A 21930-nucleotide genomic window follows, 5' to 3' on the forward strand; every position below is an offset into this window, starting at 1 on the left:
CTCTCTCTCTCTCTCTCTCTCTCTCTCTCTCTCTCTCTCTCTCTCTCACTAGTCGTAAAAAATGCTTCATAAAATCGAGGGGAGGGACTCTGCTTTCTGCAGTACTCTGCAGCAATAGCTTTGCTCACATTAAGCATTTGTATGTGTGTGTAGTTTCTGAGAGCATGCTGTGGTCTCTACGTAATAAATGACAGGATGCATTTTAAAACGGGTGTTGATAATAAAAAGCTCTCACCTGAAGATCGATGTGCACTAAAGCTACATTTTATCTTATTGCATATTTGTTGGTGTCAGCATGCAAGTTAGTAGATGAAAGTTCAGTTTGTAAAACTGACTGCACTGACCAGTTTAATTTTCAACTAAAATGTCCTGCTCGTCCTTGTCACAATTTGTCATGAACCAAACTTAAGAGATCCATTAATAAAATGTTTGTTTGTAATGGGGACGTACCCCTACGACCTGACGTCCCCACACAACTAAACTGCATTTCATTTTGCTTAGAGGGAAACCTCCCGGGATTATGGGTTAGGGTTAGAAAACATTTTAAAACACGTGGTTGACATGGAAATTGAAAATTGTTAGGTTTAGTAAAAAGAAAATTGAAACAAAACAAAAACACAACAAAAGAACTTGGTTATGATTAGGCAACACAACGTGAAGATCCACAAACATATGGGCTCTTATGCAGCAGTCTCCTCGGTGAAAGACTTGTGTTTTTTACCCATCCACCACCTTGACCTCCTCCTTATAGGCTGACTCATTTCAAACTTACTTGTGATAACTCAAAAGCAAAGGTAATGCACGCCAAAACACATTTCCCTCAAAATGTAATTCACAATGCAGTTTCGTTGAATGGGAATGTAAGTTTTACGAGACTTACTGACTGATTTTGTCACCTGTGGACAGAGCCAGGCTAGCTGTGTCCCCCTGCTTATGCTAAGCTACGCTAAGCAGTTGCTGGGTAGCCTTGTATTTGATGGACATATATGACAGCGGTATTAATCCTCTAATCTAACTCTTGTCAAGAAACAATGTCAAACCACTGCTTTAAAATGAAGTAATCTGTGTGTTTCATCACACTATGAATGTTTCTTTGCTCTTTCTCACGTCAATTATTGTTGGATTTTATCTTCTTTAGTACAACTGACGACCTAAAGTGCACTCATGTTCCACTTTAATCGTGCAACATCAATAAGAGAGACACATGGGTAAATTGGAGTTAATATAGCGATTACGGTTCAATCAATAATTTATTACATCTAACATTAGCAAATTCATATTTCCGTGCAGTAACATCTGCTGCAAAAACCTTTAATGCTTTCGTCATGTACGAGCAGTTATGATGTTTTAATCGACACATTTAATTGGTGCTTCTTTAATAAATGTTTTAGAGTCACAGTGACAGCATTTCATTTCAATAATGCATTTTTCTCTCTCCAACCGTTCTCTAACTTGGACACTGCAGAGTAAACTGCAGGTAGGAATTTGATCCAAATGTTTGATTACTTAAATAAAAATGTAATCTAATTAACTGTGGGAGAATGAAAAGAGTTTGGCAGCAAGCATCACTGAGAAGGCAACCAATGAGATGGTCTTCAGTCGCTCAGGGAAGCAAATTCAATGTCTGCCAGTAAATCTACTCCGTCTGATACAGTCTGACGTTTTTTTTTATAAAGATAGCGATGACTCAGGATGTTGTTTTAGGACATATGATCTCTGGCTCTGGTCCAAGCATTAGAGGGTTCATGAGCTGACACTGAATCAGTTGTATTAGGGCTCTGCACTCATTAGCATCAGCGGCATGCATTATCACTTCTAATCTGAAGACGCAATGGCTATATATGTCAAAAAGTACTGCTGCATCAAACTTATTGGTTCAGCACTCGAAAACTATACACTGCATTTTTTGCACTTCTATTGTTATTGCAGCCTATTCTTCGTCGCAGTTTGCTCGTTTTCTTCCCCTCTCGGATCAATCCAGTAATGTAAAAGGTCTCTTTTGTAGTCCTGTGGTTACATATTAACAATGAATGTAACATTACTGAGAAATTATTGATGCTCAATTATCGGCACAACCCTTTGATGTTGCTACAGATAGAAACATGTTAACACACACTTGTATGGTTTCAATATGCCACACAATATAAGGGTTATTTTGACCTGTAAAATGAAAGAAAAGACATTTACCTTTTTGATATAAAGTGCCATTTTAGTAGTTCAATAGTTTCTCTTAATCACTGTGCCATGTCATCATTAAGGTTAGCATTGAGTTTAATTATGACACCAAACCAAATTTATTCCACCAATATAGACAACTTGCAGAGCAATATTTCTAAGAAAAAACATTTTCCTCCCATAATCAGGACATTGTTATTATATGTGACAGCTTATAAAAACATTCACATCTGGGTTGAAATCATGAACCCTAACAAGCTTCCAACAATCCTGTTCATCGGCAATAAACCGAACAAAAAATTCTGCAAAGAAGTCATTTAGAGGCAGAGCAGGGCGCGTCTTCGTAGAATGCGGCTGGGGAAACAAATCAATCAAACTAATGTTAATAACAGACCGCGCACACTGCCAATGTGAAAGAGGTAATTTGCCATGTGGATGAGAATGCATCTAGCGCTCTTAGCACCATTGGTAAAACTACCGCATGCCTACCCCTGCATTAGACATATGCCATCATAGATTACCATCATCATTTCTCCCACTGATATTCCTCGACAGAAGACTCCCTTTAGTAGCACCACACAACATTATCTACAAACAGATGTAATGCATTCGATTATGGCCTCGCAGGGATCCGCTGGCGCATTGTGCCACGGGGATTACATGACTTCTATTACCGGTTCCAATTAACAAAATAATTCTCAACATCCTCACAGAGCATCCCAGTTTACCGCAGAATTAATTTCACTCTGACATAATGAGTCCACTGCTACTTTGTCTCCCTTTGTGTCGATATTAATCGATCAACCTCCAGAAGGATATAAGTGTTCAAATTAATAAGCTGATTGGAGGTGCAACTTGTATTTGGTCACATGATGTCAGACAGGAACTGCATGAAGTGAGGGTAACCGTGGAAAGTCACTTTTATGTTACCTGTGTGTGTGTGTTTTTTTTCATTTATGTTTAAACAGTGCTGTTGCAAGTTTATTCTAAATGACTTTTGACTATTTGGGGACAGGATGACTCCATAACAAACTAAAATAAACTGTTTTTTTAGCTCTGGTTTGGTCTCTTCAAAGTCTTTCAGCATCATCGGTCAGCCTGTGTGCTGGAAATAGCTCGGCTTTAATGGACAGGTGGACGGACATTCTGATGAAATAAGACATGGCAAATGATAGGCAAAAGATGAAGATTTACACAATGCAAAACTGTTTCCTGCATATGCTCCATTGTTTTCATTGTTTCTGTCAGGACACCTCAGATGGAAATGGATTTTCTTTCTCACAACTTTTCTTAATCTCTACAAACCAAATAATCAATTGCTTAACCAAGAAATTAATTAGCAGATGAATACATCATTAAATATGTAGGCTACTGTGGCACTCTCTGTGGCACTTCAGCGGCAAGCGTCAACTGTGGCAGGCGAGCGGTACTAGTTCGGCACCCGTCAAGAAGCTGCGGAGCTGAGGGGGCGGAGCCACATTTCCTGAGACATTTCCTGAGAACACACATTGTTGTTACGACAGGTCAGCTTCCGTAAATCAGTTTTATGATTTTAGTTGAGTCACCGGAGCCACCCGTTCTCTGTATGCATCCTTAGAGTAAGTACGTTGTACTTTTTTGTTTCTCATTCATTTTATTTAAGTATGATTTTGCTGGTTTTGCAACAAAAGGGAACATAATACATTCTTTCCAAATTATTACTTTTATAGTCATTTACAACAATCGGCTAAAATAATGAAAATAAATCTTCCGTTTTATTATCATTTAAAAGTATACATATAACAAATAAAAAATTAAAACCCATAAAATGTCCAATCCAAAAATACATGTCTGAAAATATCTTCACTCTTCCTCTGCTTATATATGTATGTCAGTAGGTGCCACAAGCTGCCAGAGGGTGCCAGGTGGTGCCGCGGGGTGCCAGAGAGTGCCACAGGGTGCCAGAGAGTGCCAGAGAGTGCCGCAGGGTGCCAGAGAGTGCCAGAGGGTGCCAGAGAGTGCCAGAGGTTGCCGCCAGCAGTCAGAGGGATTAGGAATTTTTTGAATATTCCAGAGTCAAACTTTCTATATCTCAATGGCAATAAAACAGACAGTGCCACAGAGGTGCCAGTGCCACAAGAAGGATCTCGCTGTCTCTCTGTAAATTGGTGAGTCAGTTTTGATTTAACGTTATTAAGGAGTTTTAAGGATTGTGTCAGTAAACATTCTCTGTTGGCTAATTAATTAACTATATTGTTGATGTTTGGTTTTACTTGAGCTGGCTGGAGTTTACATTTTTTTGAATGTAAAAAATAGGCTCCATACCCAGATAGCAAACTGACTCCGGTCCAGATCCGCCCTGGAGGTATCATAGGCTCCGGAACAGATCTGCAAAAAGGGTCCGGATCGGAGTCCACTTGCACAGCTGGACGGTGCCCAGGATCTGGTCTGGATCTTTGACGCGTATCCGTTCCAGAGCCGATATGGACCCGTTCATAAAGCGGCTCATTTGGCCCGTTCATGAAGCGGATCCCTTACTCAAAACTACAGGAATATCTTAAATCAAGCTGACCAACATCTAGATTGCTCTATACAAGTGTGAATACTCTATTAATAATAAAATGTTGAATTTATTCAAGATTTAAAATCTACAGTTACGCTGGAGAACATAAATGCATGTGTAAAATCCCATGTGCATTTATATCCAACAGTGGGCTCTGCAAGTAACAACAAGATCCTCTATTAAAAAAAAACAAAAAACTGTCCTTTCAGCAGCTGCTTAAGAAAACAAAAAAACTCACCACTCTTCTTCAGCTGAGAGTTGGAGGATCTTTAAGGCGGTCCTGAAAATGTTCCACTTCCTCCATTGAGTTCAATGGAAACTGCACTGGGTCAGTCTGTCACTTCGACTTCTTGGCCAGTTGTGTGTAGCTTGTTGGTGAGATAGTTTACTCTCGTGATTGATTAATTGGTCTTGCTGGTGTTTAATGTTCTCCAGTAAGCTCATATATGAACTTCAGCAGCTGTTAAAAAAAGAACATTAGAATTAGGTTAAAAAATTCTCCCCCTTCGGCACAGCAGCCCCACAATAAATTAAACAGAAAATGGCCCAGTCAATTGAATTGTTTAAAAACAAAACACACTAAATCTAATAAGCATGGGAAAAACAGTGGTTGGCTCCTCTAGTGTCTTTGTTTAAAAAAGGAACCTCTACACAAACTTTTGATCATGCAATGTAAAAGTAATTATCTACCTTTCTAGACTGGCCACCGTCCCCTCTAGCAGATAACACATTTTTAAAATCATGCTTTTAAACATATTTAAAAAAGGAAAGAAAGAGAGCCTACCAAATCAGTCACCAAACAAAGGCTGGCCTCGAGGCGGATCAGCTGCTCTCTCAGGTTTGTTTGAGTTCAGGAGGGAAAGCCCAGGTGACCGTCCCACCCCATTGTATTGTGAGCCCCCTGTTGCGTGGGTCCTAATGGTAGGCTGCCTGTTACCTGCCTGCAGTATTTGAACAGGGTAAAAGGGCTGGTGTCCGCAGCGAGTCCGCTGTTTGACGTAGCGCGATCCGTGGGCGGCCCGTATCCTGTGTGCATGGCCGAACTGAGTCCGACAGTACAGCGGATCTACCGACCTGAGGGCGGATCCGCCCCGGTGTTGACTGCTATTTGGGTACTCAACTGTTTAACCTAAATTAATGTGGTCCAAGAAGGGAGAGGGGACTTTTCCCAGTAACACGCTCCATATATTGTTCTGTAATACTTCAACAGTATACAGTCCAGACTCTATACAGTGTCTGTGTCTGACAAGCATTCATCTCTTACAAGTACTTGGAAAACACTCTTTTAACGGAATGCTCTGTTGCTAAGTTGTAGCTAACGTTAACTCCCACCAATGTCTAACGTGATGCTAAAACAGACAAGATGCTAGCGTTAGCTGCACGCCTTTCCCGCCGCGAAAAACTCAAGTTCAAGCTAAAAGCGGGTCAGAAGATTTAGAATAAACTGTGTCTGTGTTTGTGAAAATAACAATTGTGGTTCCATTTTGTCGAGCTGAACGGATGAAATGCACTTCATACACATCGTTTGCTGCAGTAATTGTCTCACTCAGTAACTTGGGCAGTTTATTATCTCTGGAGGGTTTGCAATTTTGATTGTATGATTTTGGTAATGGCCACATTATTCTTAACTCTCAACTTTTGTTCTCACTAGTATTGGCATGGTGGCTAAACCCCTTGTTGAATAGGCATAACGCGGTGTAGCCGATAGGCCTAAATGTAATTTATGCCAGCAGAGTTTAGGCCTACCAGCAGTCAACAGGGGCAATTACATCACAAAATCATAACATGCCAGTAAACGTTAAACGTGCAAGTTGTAAACAACCTTTTGTCATCACCTGATCGGTCCGATACTATAAAGAGACTGCACTATGACATTTATATATATATATATATATTTTTTTTTAAATGTCTGTCTTCCCTAAATCCTCATTCTTACAATATAGAAAAGAAAAGAAGGAAAAGCAGGCAAAAAAAGAGATAAACTACTAAATGTAATTAAAAATATTCATAGTGAGAGTAATTAGATGATGCGTGTACCACCACACTGCACACTGCAACCAACAGCACAAAGACACTACATGAGATAGGATCAGGGTGACAGAAGCAACAGCTATTTCTCAGAGACTGTATCCGGTGCTTATAAGAAAACTGACTAAATGTCATGTTGATATACAAGATATGATGCTATCTGCTATATCTAACTGTAACTGAGGGGCAAAGCAGCATGACAGATGACTGCAATGCAGCACAGTTGGTCTCATAGCTGTACTGCTGCCCCTGTAAGAAAGTACTTTGTGTGGACCTTGATGTTTTCAGGATGTGATTGTGGTTAATCGAGCTTCAGAGTGGTAGTTTCATCTCCCTTTGGTGTGAAGCCCCTAAATAAGATCTGGTGCTACAAAATCAGAAGTTATATAAATTGTTAATAAAGTCCACATGTATGCAAGCTATGTGTCACATAATCTCAAAAAGCACCATTAAAACTAATATTACAAAATGGAAAGAGTATGGCATCACAACAAACCTGCCAAGAGAGGACCAAATACTCACAGAGCAGGCAAGCAGGACATTAATCAGAGACCAAAGACAACCCTGAATGAGCTGCAAAGCTCCACAGGGGAGATTAGAGTTCTGTATATAGGACCACTGTTAGCCGTGGGCTTTATGGAGGAGTGGGCAGAAAAAAAAGACATTGATTTAAAAAAAAATAAGACATGTTTGACATCTCCAAAATGCTTTTTGGCGACAGCTAAATTGCACACAGGTGGACTTCATTTAACCGATTATGTGACCACTGGAGATCTGAGGCACCAGATCTTATTTAGGGGCTTCATAGCAAAGGCATTTGCACACACCACTTTTCAGTTTTTTATTTCTTGGAATTTAATTTTTTCCTTTTGATAATTTTCTTGTAGTTCCATCACATAAAATCCCCCCCCCCCCAAAAAAAAATCTATTTTAATTCCTGGTTGTAATGCAACAAAATATGATTCTATATCAGGCAGCCATATATAATGACAAACAAGTATAATTACACAAGCCTGCACAAAAAATCCAGACGCATAGCTTGCAGACAAAGTATCTTGGAGTGTCATCACAACTTGAAAAGAAAAAAACAAAACAGGATGACCAAGGACTTCCTCAATGGTTTCACAATACCGAGATGAATGATAAATGTCACAGCGCAGCACATTCAGGCTCAGACTCACTGAGCACCATTCACTATCAAACATCCACCAGAGAGGAAGCACAATGTATGTGGGAGCAGTGATCTACACGTTGTTGGAGGTGCTCGTCGCTGTCAGCTGCTGTCTTGGTAATGTTCTGGTTGTTTTGGCGCTGTGGACCAGTAAAAGCCTTCAACAGCCCACCTTCTGCCTCATTGTCTGTCTGGCTGTGGCCGACTTCATGGTTGGCTGTGTGGCCATACCGCTGGCTGTGATGGGGAACGGACAAGTGACGACTTCGTTCCACGGCTGTCTCTTCATCAACTGCGTGGTCGTCCTGTTGACCCACGTCTCAGTTTTGTGTCTCACGGCTATTGCAGTGGACCGCTTCCTCCGGGTGTATGTCCCGCTCAGGTGAGACTTTTTCTGGATTGTTTATTGTGCAGAGAAACGTGAAATAGTGCTACTAAGTATGGCTTTGAATCACAAGGTTTATATTTTCATCCGTGTTATCTTAATCTTAATTTCTGACCTTTTTCTTGCATGGCCTACACTATAAAGGCACTGATTTACTGTACATTGCAACAATGACTTCATGACGGTTTTATATAAATTAGTTTGTAATTGCACCGTGCATTTTTTTAAAGAATTGGTTATATCAATAATTTAGTGTTTTTCTTTTTAGGTACAAAAGGACAGTAACACAGAGACATTCTCGGCTTGTGGTAGCAGCGTGTTGGCTTGTTGCAATACCGCTGAGTTTTGCTCCCATGTTCGGATGGTACAACCACGAAACCTTGTCCAAGAAGTCAGTCAACTCTACTATTGTCTGCCAGTTTACAGCTGTGATCCCCATGTCATACCTGGTTTACTTCAACTTCTTTCTCTGCACCCTCACACCGCTGTTGGTGATGACTGTGTTGTACGGCTACATTTTTTGCATCATACGAGGAAACCTTCGAGAGAAACCAGGCAACGGTCCCCAAAAACAGTCTCAGAACGACCTGAAGAAAGAGAGGCAGCTGGCCGGGTCTCTGTCTCTGGTCTTGGCTCTGTTTGCGCTGTCCTGGCTCCCTCTCCACATTATGAACTGCATCGTTTACTTTGGTGAGCTGAAAGATGTACCAGACAAAGCTTTCTATGTTGGCATCCTGCTTTCTCACGCTAACTCGGCTGTAAACCCAGTCGTGTACGCGTTCAAAATACAAAAGATCAAGACGGCGTACCTGAAGCTCTGGAGGGAGTTTATCGCATGGGGAGAAGAAAACCAAGGAACTCAGACAAGCCAGACGACAGACAACAGCAACGTGAAGAGCGTGGCCAAAAATGAGTGAAGGAAGTTTTCCTTGTTTGTTTGTTTCAGGAGCAGGTTTGATTAACTCTCGTGCACAATGAAACATTTAAACATATTAACATTGTGTGAAAGTTTATGAAGGCAGTTACAGTATGTGAAGTGTATTGATGAGGATGATGTTCTGTGTGTTCATACAGTAAGCACAGCTGAAAGTTCTGTTATCTGGCTATCATTATTGTTATCTTTGGCTCAGGAATGAGGGTGAGCATGCATGTGTGACTGTTGTGAAAAAGCTGTCTTGCAGAGTAATGGAGCAACTTCCACTTGTCTTTAAAGCTTTGGTTTAGTTTTATATCACTGTTGTTTTTTTCTGTTTCAGTTCTTCATGTCCTTTTCAACAGAAAGAACACTGTTGGAAATCACCTTCACTAAAAATAGAAAACAACCTCGACACTAGAGGTCAATTTAAACATGATTGTCACTTAGCTAACATTCGTTGTGCTGCGTGTACACTTCAAACCCAAGTACAATCTTGTATAGGTCAGAACAGCTGTGAGCTGCACGGCAGACATCTGTTAATATTTCGTTCTCCTGTGGAAAAGGAAGTAGAGGAAAACCCATTTCAAAACATTGCAGTCTAACACAACACCACAAAATACAACCACAAAGATGATTAAGAGTTGAGTTAACTAATCTCTCTTTCACAAAGGTAGCGTTTAGGTGGGGCGACTGGCTCAGAAGGTAGAGCGGGTCGTCCCTCAATCAGAAGACCGGCGGTGCGATCCCCGATCCTTGTCGATGTGTCCTTGGGCAAGACACTTAACCCCAAATTGCTCCCGAAGGCTGTGCCATTGTTGTGTGAATGGTTGGTTTGTTCTGATGGGCAGGTGGCACCTTGCATGGTAGCATGTATGAATGGGTGTGTATGGGTGAGGGACATGTAGTGTTAAAGCGCTTTGAGTGGTCGAAAGACTAGAAATGGACTTGCTATACAAGTACAAGACCATTTGCCATTTATTGCAGAGCTGTCGGATGGCATTTGCATTGTACAGATGATCATGGTTTTCAATATCGGCAATACATAATGAAATACTGAGCTACTGATGTATTTTTAACAAGCATTCTTAAGAGTAAGTCTCAAGAGTAAGTCTTTGAGATAATCATGCAGGTCTATTAAATTGAACAATAAAATCTAACCTGAAATCTATTTTTTTTTTAATTCAAAGATGAATACAACTTTTTCTTTGACTCATTATTTATTTAATTATGCTGACGTTTGTTTGTCTTAAGTTCTTATTTCAGAAATTCTGTTGATGTCCCACATTGTTTCTGTAGGTAGTGGACTGTATGTTAATTCGATTTATTGTGAGATCTTTACAGGTTTATAGTTAGTTGTGTGCTAGTTAGCCCTTTTTTCATTTTCTCACTTTGAGGGAGGATTCACACCCAAAAGTCTAGTTCTGCTTTCATGCTACACCAGTTACAGAGAATGAGCCAAACAGCGAGCTGCTGGCTGCTGTCTCAAAACAGTCCGTCCGTCCCTCCCTGCTGCTTCCTAGCTGTGGGGAGTGATGCGGAGGGACAATGAGGTGCGCTAGCTAGCTAAATATTTTCTTATTTGTGGTCTGATAAACAGTAAATGTATGAAATTCAGTGGGAACAAATGTGCAAATAGGCTACTAGTTAAACACTCACCAAAACAAGAAAGCAAACATTTCTTTTACAATAAAATTACATATAAATGGTATGCTTCCTGTGATTGGTTGGAGTGGTTTTCACACCAGAAATGAACTGCTCCAGAGTTCATTTGATAGCGGTCCGAGACCACCTCTTTGACGCGGCCCAGAGAGCGTTTGTTTGGTCCAAGCTGGAGTCCGAGTTGTGCAAACCGCACCAAGGGGGTAAACGCTTCAGGGATCAGTTGAGCCAGACCAAATAAAGCAGCCTCAGAATCTATTGTATATACCACTTTATTTTCTTCTGTAGGCTACATGCAGCATGTCATGAATCTGAAGTCAAATTAAACTTGTTTATTGTTGATGAATACAGTCTTTAAATGAGCATTTACTTTCCTGCCATAAATAGTTTTATGTAGTTTATGTACAAGCCACTATTATCAGCCATCATATGTAAAAATGAATTTCTGTGCACATTCAAACTCTGTTTGCATAATTTAGCTCAATAACAGTATATTATTTGGAAGATCTTACACCACAACTTCCTTTTCCATTTCTGCGTGTGTTTGACACAGCTATCTAACAGAAAGTAAACTGATATCAATCTAATATTAATCCTTTAATCTGACTTCTTTTGCTAACTTTTTACACACTTGGTTTATAGAGTGATTAATTTTATATCCTTTTATAACCTCAGTCATAATTCCAAACTGCCTTGACCGGTATCTCTTGCTGTCCAGTTAATAAGAAATTCAAATGTAATACTTAATAAAATGCTACTCCCACATTTGTGAAGGTTACATACAGTTTTATTGATTTTCATACAGTTACAATCATAAAGTTTCATAAAGTTAGAATCCCCATCTCCATATCTCTTTATTTATGCAGAACTTTTTAAAAACAAAGTTATACAGTGCTTTACATGCTTGAACCAAGATTATAACAATTTAGAACTGATAAATAAAATATTACAAAAATAAAATGGAATAAAATACCCAACAATAAATAGGTAAAGCAGTAAACTGGTATGGCCTGTTGGAAGTTTGATACTTGTCCAAGTAGCATAGAGTTGTGCACAGTCATCCCGTGTGTTGTTGCATCAAATTATATCCTTATCAAATTACCACCATCAAATACCATCTTTAAATATGCATTCAAACTTAATTCTGATTCTGTTTTCGCAAAACACTTTTGTAATGAGGCACATTACCAGCAGCACATTAATGACTGTAGGTCTTTGTCCTATGGACTGCCTCAAACTTCTCTCAGACAAAACTTTAGTCCTGCAGTTAAGACTGACACAGCTCTTAAATTTCAGGGTTTCTCCTAACTCTACCAGCTCGGAGCTTCTTTCATCACAAGGATGTCTTGTGAAAATTGTCACAGATACACAGTTCCCAAAACTTCCAGAGTGATTTTTATTTCTCCAATTTCCAGAGTGATGGTAGTCTTTGGCCACAAGATGGCATCAGAGTGGCTCCAACGCCACTCGTCCAATGTGAGTGAGCTTCATTCCAAGCACTCATTGTACCTCTCAAGGAAGGTAATTGGCTGTATAGTTAACCCCTGAGTAGGATTCACTCCATCCCACAAACTATACAACCTACTACCTCACCTTGCTAGGCTCAACTTCAGGCACCAATAAATGACTCAATATGTGCTAACTTCAGTACATCTTAGAAGAGACCAGTCCATCATTGTCTCGTAAAGTCGTTGTGTCCACAGTCTTCTCCTCAGACGTGAGGCACGGATCATTGCTTATTTTATTTTTTTTAATAAGCATGCTTTTTATTGGTTTCTGAAGAAAAATGACTACAACAACCTAACAACAACAACAGCAATGACATATAATAACCAATAACCAGATAGTTACTGCAGACTAAAAACTATTCAAAAAGGAGGGATCGGGTTCTCTCTTAATCTACTTTACTCCATGTGTTGGTGAGTTCCTCTGTTCCCGGAGCCTCCCGAGTGCATCCAGAGCACCTCTCCACAGCAGATCAACCTGTCTCCTTAGGAAAGACAGTAGACTGTATAGTTATCTCAGAGGGAGGACAGGGACCCCACAACTATTCAATCTACTACCTCAGCCTTAAGGACAGACGCTTTTGCAGGGAGCAGTGGAAGCTTGTCGGTCCAACTGTGAGACACAAATAGAGAGCGATTAGGTGAGGTTTTATTCCACTTGGGGCAAACAACAGTTGAACATTTTTTTTTTGTTGTGTCTGGGCCAAGATGTGAAGCATGGTATCATCTTAGATTATATGTAGTAGCAGCACTTCACAGAAAGTAGACTTTCAAAGAATTTCCTGTGACATTTTGTAGAAAGCTACTGGAATTGCTTTGATAATACTAGCATGCACACGTACACTGGTAAACAACATTATTCAGAAGACCCACCCCACCATGAAATCAGGTAGTCTGGTAACAGTTTTATCAGGAATTACCTTCTAGGAGCAATTTCCTCTCCAGACTCACCACATCGTAGCCTGAGTTGTAAAATCAAGGTTTGGTTAAGCAGACTCTCACCAGCCTGACTGTGCTACCGTGTTAATGTAAGTGTTCTTCAGTATCTGATCACTTACACTGGTCTGTGTGAATATATCTGGCCGGTGTTGAAGAACTACAGGTGACGGATACACTGCACACAATGCTGCTTTCTCAATGACATTGACGAGGAAATACTATTTGTCACCGCAGAGAGCTTAGTTTCATGGAAACTGGCTCATAAAGAAGGACAGCTGTGCCAGGAACTAGTACCTATTTCACTCTTAAACTTCCCAACAGACTGAAAAAGTTGCTTGGTTTAAGCACCGCCCCCCCTAGTTTAGTCCCTTCTGTCTCAACAACCAGAGAGCGAAGGGAGAAAGATGGAAAATGGCAGTACCTCGGCCATTTTAGGGAGTCGTTTGGCACCCGAACCCAACATCTGTGGTGCAACCTGTTAACTTCTGCCTCCTCCTTCCAATCCCAATCCATAAAATAGACTTGTTTGTTGACCTCCAAATAATGCTACGAGTGGCTGAAGGAATTGCGTCTTCATCATTTATTTCAGAGAGGTGGTTGTTGCTGCAGGTTTGACTTCAGATTATTGCCCTTTTAGCTCAGTGTGAAAGCCACTTCAAGTCCATTGAAAAAAAAAAAAAGTGTGCCGTGCCAGCTAGTCTGGGACACAAGCTGGGCAGAGCTGTCTGGGCCCCGACAGAGCCTCATTTTGGCCCCAGACACTGTTATGGTAGACGACGATGGTCGACCCATGCAAAGGCTGGGCCGCTTTGCATAAATTAGCATGTGAACCACCACGGTGGCTGAAAAGCGGCTGGGCAGTTCGTTAACATTCTGAATTCCTCTTTGGCCTAATTAATGCCGACAGTGATTGAAATGTTTTGGCCGGCTGTGCGGCCTGCGGTGCCAGGGCATGCTCATTTGGGCAGAATGAAAAAGGCACAAGGGCATCAGAGAGTGGGAGGCCTTAATTGAGATGTTGAATTAATTAGACGGTAAATGGTATCAAACTACTCTAACTGGCTGGCCAACGCAGAGGGGATGGAGTGAAGCGGGAGTGGATTCAACTCTTTGTACAAAAAGAAGTTGTGTGGACTTCAAACTAAATTTAGTTTAGTGGATTGATACCTGCTTATCCGTGTTAAGTAATTAAACCGCTAAAAATAAATACACACAAGTAGGTTTTGCATTGTTTCATTAAATTATCAGCAGTCCGTCTGATTCAAGCGTCCGTTCTTACCTTGATTGTTTCCAAATATCCTGTTCGTGATTGTGCATTTTACCAAAAACTGTCCTAGAGGTAAACACCAATCAGTATCTCCGTTATGATCCGGTGGGTGGGTTGGTAGAACTAAAGCAAACGCTTTTCTTTTTTTTAACACCCGGAAGTGATGGTTTGACTTTCTCGCTATATCCGTAAGCTGCTGATGATAAGAAAATGGCTGCTCTGTTGCAGAGTATAACAAAGGAGTAATGTTATCAATCCGTGACGTTCATGTAAGACTCACTCAGAACAGTCAACACGGTCGTTCACCGCTGCTTCAGAGCCGAGGGCAACTCGTCTTAATGGCGAAGGTTGGACTTATCAAAGATATCCATGTTGTTAAACTGCGAATTTAGTAGATGAAGGCACAAAAAAAATATATACCCATCACAAGTTGGCGTCGGTCCATGATGATCGGCGGAGTAACGACTGTGAGGGAAAAAGACTGAGGTTGGTTCTCTTGAGCGGCTCTCTCCAATATTTGGTGCCAAGAAATGGGCATTGTCTGCGTGCCAAGCTGATTCTCAATGAGACAAAAAAAAAGGGGGTGATGCCGTGGATGCAGCATTGCAGAACCCACCACCGAGGGGGGAGGAGAGTGTTGGCAGCCGAGCAATGAGAGGATGCCATGTCAGAAAGCGGCTATGATACCACACAATAAGGTATGGTGGCATAGCCTGCCGCCACATGCTCAGTGCAACGTGAGCTAGGTGTTCGCACATCTTGAGAAAGGTCCTTTGTTCCCAAAGCACACTTTGTCCATATGTTGGGTAACTGGTTATGTTTTGTACGAGCCCGAGGTTTCACTTGAATCTCTTCATCTGTGATGCAGCCTGTTCAATACACTCAGGTCAGCAGGAGTTTACCGCTGGCTAGCAGGCCGACGTCCTTATTCAGAACATCATTTACAAATTAATTATACTTTCAATAAGGGGTGTGGCAATATACCCTTATTGACTATAACAGTGATATTTATTAATTTAAATATGTTAATACTATGTAAATAATCCATCCCTTAATGACTTAACGACGATGTAATGGTGGCAGATGTTAGGCTTTGTGGATGTTTTTGTTCATCAGTCGCTATGGTGGCCTTTTCACTGTCCGTTAGTGTAATTGTTCTTTTTGTACAGTTATGATTACAGACTCTCTCTCTCTCCACCTCCTCACACTTTTGAGTATATATTATATTATTATTTTGAGTATAATCCATTTGCTGGAAATGGGACAAAATGCACAACATACAAAGTTAAAGCGAAATTTAACTGATGCCATTGTTTGTTTGTTTTTACATTTTCGATAGATATCACGATAATATCGTTATTGTGAATTATTTTGGCCACGCTAATCGATACCACCACAGCTGTAGTTTCAATGGAGCATAAAATAACTGAACTATAGTACTATATATTTTCTTACAAAAGTACACGCACATCTTTTATTCCTGAGAAACAAAGTAAGACGCGTGTGAACGTAAATTAGTACCAACCAGTTTAAACCAATAATATCATGACATTCATCCATCAATACACATACAGACCTCTGTAGCTCCGTATCGCACTACATTTGAAGCTCGTCCACTTTTTAGCGGTCCAACCCGGAGGCAGGACGTTTGATTTAAATCCCTCTTGTAACTGTACACGGTTACACGGCAGTACAGAAGCTAAAGACGCTCTACCTTCTGTTTCTCTAAGATTCTAATCTTACGACCCTTTTGGGGGTCCAGACCCCGGGCTGGGAACCACTGCACTATTTAATATCTGGTCCCAATTAGAAAGAAAATAGCCCCTTATATTTAGTCAGGATGTCATTAGAGGGACTGATGTTGGCTTTGGGGCCTCAGGTCAAACCTCAGTGGGCACAAGAGAATGAGTCTGTAGAACTGGCATGTGGCTGGACTTTGATTTTAGTCTTGAGGTACCATGCCACTTCTACGATGACATATATATACATATATATATATATATGTATATATATATATATATATATATGTATATATATGTATATATATATATATATATATATATGTATGTATATATATATGTGTGTGTACTACTGCCACTTCTACCTCATGCTCATTGAATAAAGGGCAATGTGCAAACCAAAGGTGGTGGGCATTAGAAATACCCTTTTCATTTATTTAAGTGTGATGCAGCTTGACAAAAATACTTTCTAAATGGTTGGCGCCGCTGTACTGTACTGTGTCTGTCACAGTACACTATTTTTTATCTAAATTGCTATTAATATAACAGTTTATTATTGAAACTATCTTTATAACTTCATTATATTCTGATCAAAGTACAAAGTATCAGAAGGGCAATGCCACTGTGTATTTTTGAGGTATGTACTTTGGTGTTTTATTCGTGGTGTGTATGTTGTTTCGAGCTGTGGAAACTGTCTCTGGGCGTGTGTGTCACATCCATATGCTGCTGTGTTTACCACTCAAGTGCCACAGATGGATCTTTACTATTCACACAATGACTGTCTCAAGAGACCAGGGTGAAAAAAAAAGAAGCGGTTTGTTGTATTCAAAGTTAGCAGCTTGATGTCTATACAGCGAGCGGCTGAATGTTTAGACGATCTCAGGAGAGTGAGAGGGAAATTCAGTTGTCGTACGTGGCTCTGTCTCGTGACGGGGGAAACCTGCCAATCCAATATTCCACACATTAAAACAAATGCAAGGACACTGGTTGAACATCTGGACCTTCCAGATGTTAATCTCAAGATGGATGTGTCGTGGCTTGTTGCTCAAAACCAGAACAGTTCTACAGTGGTAGTTTATGTAAAACGTCCGTAGTCTAAAGAATCCGATCAAATGCTGTTTATAGCCCAAGAGATGTTTGCTATCAAACAGGAAGAGCCGAGTGTGTGTATCCAGTATGACCTGCCAAAGGCAACAACCAAAAAAAGGCAGACTTTGATCCTGGTAACCACAGAAGAGAAACGCAAATAGCGGAGGATATGGCTTTCCAAACAACATGTCATCAAGCAAGTTCATCTGAGGAGAGCCGAGGGAGGGGAATAAGTTCATTTTCTCTCTTGCTGCCCATCATCGCTGAGCCCTCCCCGCCTCTTTTCTTCATTCACCCTTTATGTACGACTGTCGTTATCACGACAGATTACAGTATGCAAACAAAACCTCACACAGCTGCACACCGAGGAGCATGTGCCAAAATGTTCACACAGTTCAAACAGTCAGTTCGCAATAAGTCTGGTTCATAAAGGAGAGTAATCTGTAAAGACAAAAAAACACATTATTTTTGTAAACGTACCATGTTTTTATAGCTTTCGTGCTTCTTGCGTTTGCAACACAAACCGATGAGGCTGGATCTAAAACCGAGACCCTGCAATCTCACGACGCTAGCATGTATGGAACAATGCTCGCAACAGTGGGATCCGGTTCAGACTGGTTTGTGAACAGGTCCATCGAACCGCAGCATTCGAGAACACGTTAGAAAATGCTACAGTTTGCCTGTATGCTAGCACATATGAAAGCACATATTGTTCAAGATGCTTATTCCACCTATGTCGGATACTTTTTTTTTAACATTTTGTGGTCAAATAACGGGCGAACAACAGCCACAATACAGCTGAAGGTTATTTTGTGGTGCCTCTGGTGCAGATTTTCTCGCACCTTCGTTGCAACTATGAAAGACGGAACACAAAATGTTTGATTAAAAGGGCGAAATGCCTTTTATCTCCGACATTTTCCTGTTTTGAAACTTAGAGGTAATTATCACTTTTGATGGGGGGGGGGGAATTTGTTTGATCGAGTGTCTTTAGGCTCCGACTTGCAGTAAATTCTACTTACATGTTGCTTTTTACTAGTACTTTTAAGAGGCAGTTACACAACCACTAAAATGTCTTTTTATTCAGGGCATGTGTTTAGTCGTTCCGAGCTATGTAAACAGACTGCTCATTACGGTAACTATATACAAGCTTTGGTCATTATTTCTTAATGCATTCAACCCAAGAAACGACATCATTTCAAAAACTAAATCTCGGCGTGTGTCGATCCAACAAACGGTGGAGATTTAGGCATCGTGTTCGGTGCGAGCAAAGCAGACAGTGTGGAGGGTGTAAAAGTGCAAAAGAAATGCATAAAGGGAGACTTCAGCACAAAGAGGAACATCAAGGCCCAAACAGAAGCAGAATCAAACATTAGAAATACCTGGAGGTGAGGGGGTTTTTTTGTACAGGTCAGGCTAGTGTTCACCCGCAGAGAATTAGGCCATGGTGGAGGCGAAAAAAAAAAAAAGGCGGATCAGAAAAGGAGACAAGAATGCCTTTCCACATCCCTCTCTTTCTTCCTGCAGGCTGAGTAGTTCTACCAGCGAGCAGCCCCACTTGAACAGGGGCTGGGGCTTGAGAGCCGTTTGTAGGCCATGCCCTCCTCTCTCCCTGCCCACTTTCACCCCACTGCCAAGAGGGAGAGAGAGAGAGAGAGAGAGAGACGGCGAGGAGAAAGGGAGGCAGGAAAAGAAATCACAAAGTCACACAACTGTGCTCACGCCGTCCCACTAAGAATACCAAATCTGCCGGGGATGGTGTTTGAAAGTACACACTCGAGTTCTGAAGTTGACAGAGTCAGCTCGCCGCTTAACCAGTCACACGAGCTGTAGATTGTGTGTCATCAAATAGACATCTCACTTGATAGTAGGATTAAGAGCTGGGGGGGGGGGGATGATGAGCCCAGGAAAGGGTAAAGAAATCAGAAGTGAGTACTTACTTTGACAGATTTATCCAAGGGTTGGCCAAACAACTCGGTGCCAGATATTCCCGAAGCATTTCAGAGCAAATTAGTTAAAGGCTTCTCTCAGAATCGTGCAGTAAAGCCTTTTGTCAGCACTTGGCATCGTTCCCAGGTGGTACATGCCTCATAGTTCCCATTTTCGGTAGTCACTCCGGACGTCTTTAGTTGTTTCGGCACCTGCCTGTGTTGCTGTTCTTTCCATAGAGAAGAACAAAAACCCCACTGAGGTTGTGATTTAATTTTGACTGTTGCAGTGAAAGGAAACCAGTGTTTGCTGTCAACACAGCAGACCAAACGAGTGGTGTGGGATGTGCATCCTCAAGTAGCAAACTGTGTCATGGAGCTCTGAAGTGAAAAGAAAGGGGAGGGAAAGGGTCTCTGGGCAAAAAGCAAATCCAAAGACGATGTTTAGCGTGGGCCATCACTAAGAAACACAGGAAAAACACTCAAATAATCCAATGTGCGAGTCCTGAATAGAGCGCAACACTGAAATGTTCAAATGTTTCCATGCCACAGACACTCATTGGTATCTTTCCTCAGGCAATATCCAAGACAGCTTCCTGTGTGACGTCACTAACTCCTCTTTTCTTTAAAAAAAGAAAAAAAGCAATTATGTCCATGCATATACTTTAAATCCTTTCCCTCCCCGTGCCGTCTTCTTTTCAGGACATGTTCTAAGTTGTCAGTATTAAGTGCAACAAAAAAAAAAAAACCCAAGCAGGAATCGTTGTGCTGACATCTCAGGCAGCTCGAAGGAGAGAAGAAAGGAGAGGAGCTGCAAACAAATCTTTACTCTGTCTTTCTCTTCCTGCTCACGAACACCGAGCTTGTAAAAGTTTCAGCTGCAAGGATTTGGGTCAGCCTCTATTGGCTGGGAGTGCTGGCTCTTTGTACTCCCTCTCCTGTCACCCTCTTTCTCTCTCTCTCTCTCTCTCTCTCTCTCTCTCTCTCTCTCTCTGGGACTTGGAGCAGTGACCGCTCCCAGGACTTTTACTCTCTCCTCTCAGGGTAATGCCACCTCGTGCCAGCTCAGCCGTTGGGGCATCTGTTGGTCTGTTAGGTATCCGCTTGCTGGTCTCCATCACAGACGCCCAGAGAATAGGAAATGCAAGCTACAGCACTATTTCCTGGATACTTTGTCCTCCGTTTCAGAATGCGTGTCAGGCTCTCACGAGGCTCAGCGCTGCTTGTGTTACAGTTCGCACAAGGTTCTGGCTGCTTTGCTGTTCATGTGTGGCTCAGGGAATATCATCTGACCTACCATGCTGCTCCCTTCGAGACACTTTAATGGCACTCCAAAAGTGCGTTTTATTTCTTTCGCCATGTTTTTCCTTGCAACATTTACTGAAAAGAATAATGCACTCAACCGTAGAACTTGCACAAAAGTAGGTTTGTGTTAACGCAACCCCATGGTTTCACATTGTATTCAAGCCTCCCTAGTGTTATTCTCATGTTACAAGGGTAAGCTCTCCCTCTCACTTTACTGTAAAGCCTCTCTGTGCAGGTATCACATGGAGGACACAGATCTCTGAGCGCTGTGCACCACCAAGAGCAGGCCGGAGGAGATCTGTTTGAAATAATACTTGTCAACACACATGTCCCAAACCCCCCCCCCCCCCCCAGTGTGCCCAAAAGTTAAATAATGACAGGACTGTACAAACAGAAATCATGCAACAGCAAACATAATTTGAACTTTCCTCTCTGGTTGCTTCTGGACTACAAAGTTTTAGACGACTGTTGTCTGTACTTCACAAACCCACTGACCCTTCACACAGCTATCCACACAATCAGAAGGGTGTGAAGATCACGTGACCTATTGTAAGATGTGAAAACGATAAGAAACAACTGCTCATTCTCAGAGGTCGTTAAAATACAGTTCTCAGTAAACATACTGTACAAGGTTACAAGTTACATGCAGGACACTGCCAAACACACTGAAAACATCACCCAGCTATTTAGTACATTAAATATTATATGTAATTAGTCCATAAAGGCCGATACATCACAATGGGTGACAGTGTACTTGCATACGTGCATTCACTCACATGTCTGTATGCGTCTGCATCCATGTTGGTGTACTTTTGAGGATCGAGTTGCCTTTAACAGTCTCTGTGGATGAGCACCAGGGTCTAAGGTCTCCGTCTCTTCACTGGGACCGTCCAGCTGAGAGCCTGCTTCCAATATGACGCACGGACCCCCATCTCGTTTACCAGGCTTTGTGAGTGGGCCTTTTTTTAGCCGCGTCGTCACCATTCATACCTATACAACCATTGTGTTTCTAACAACAAGTTTGTTTTCAAGAACACAACGTTCGTCGTAGATCTATAGCCTTTTAATTTTGCTCTCAAAGTGCACCAAATTGATAAACTTTAAAATCCTACAAAAGGTAAAAAGAAAATATATATACAGCCCTTGTGTATTTCACTGGCCCTCCAATGTTTCTCTCTTATGGGTCAGTAAGGGCAAGCAATGCACAGCCATAATATGATCCCCTATTATGTTGCTGATAGGATTTTATTAACGAGGAACAAAGTGAGTGAAGGGATGTTCTCAA

The 21930-nt window shown here is 41.4% G+C and overlaps 1 protein-coding gene across 1 annotated transcript; it reads left to right on the plus strand.

The window, feature by feature from the left end:
* Nucleotides 1–7842: 7842 nt before the first annotated feature.
* LOC116400467 (adenosine receptor A1-like) lies at nucleotides 7843–16435 on the plus strand. Its single transcript, XM_031878318.1, has 2 exons — nucleotides 7843–8298; nucleotides 8570–16435. Exons 1-2 carry the CDS (start codon nucleotides 7892–7894, stop codon nucleotides 9216–9218), a joined length of 1056 nt encoding a protein of 351 aa, XP_031734178.1. The 5' UTR covers nucleotides 7843–7891; the 3' UTR covers nucleotides 9219–16435.
* The last annotated feature ends 5495 nt before the right edge of the window (nucleotides 16436–21930 follow it).

This window comes from Anarrhichthys ocellatus, unplaced genomic scaffold (assembly GCF_004355925.1).
Source record: "Anarrhichthys ocellatus isolate YVR2014 unplaced genomic scaffold, GSC_Weel_1.0 scaffold173, whole genome shotgun sequence".
NCBI classification, from domain to species: Eukaryota; Metazoa; Chordata; class Actinopteri; order Perciformes; family Anarhichadidae; genus Anarrhichthys; species Anarrhichthys ocellatus.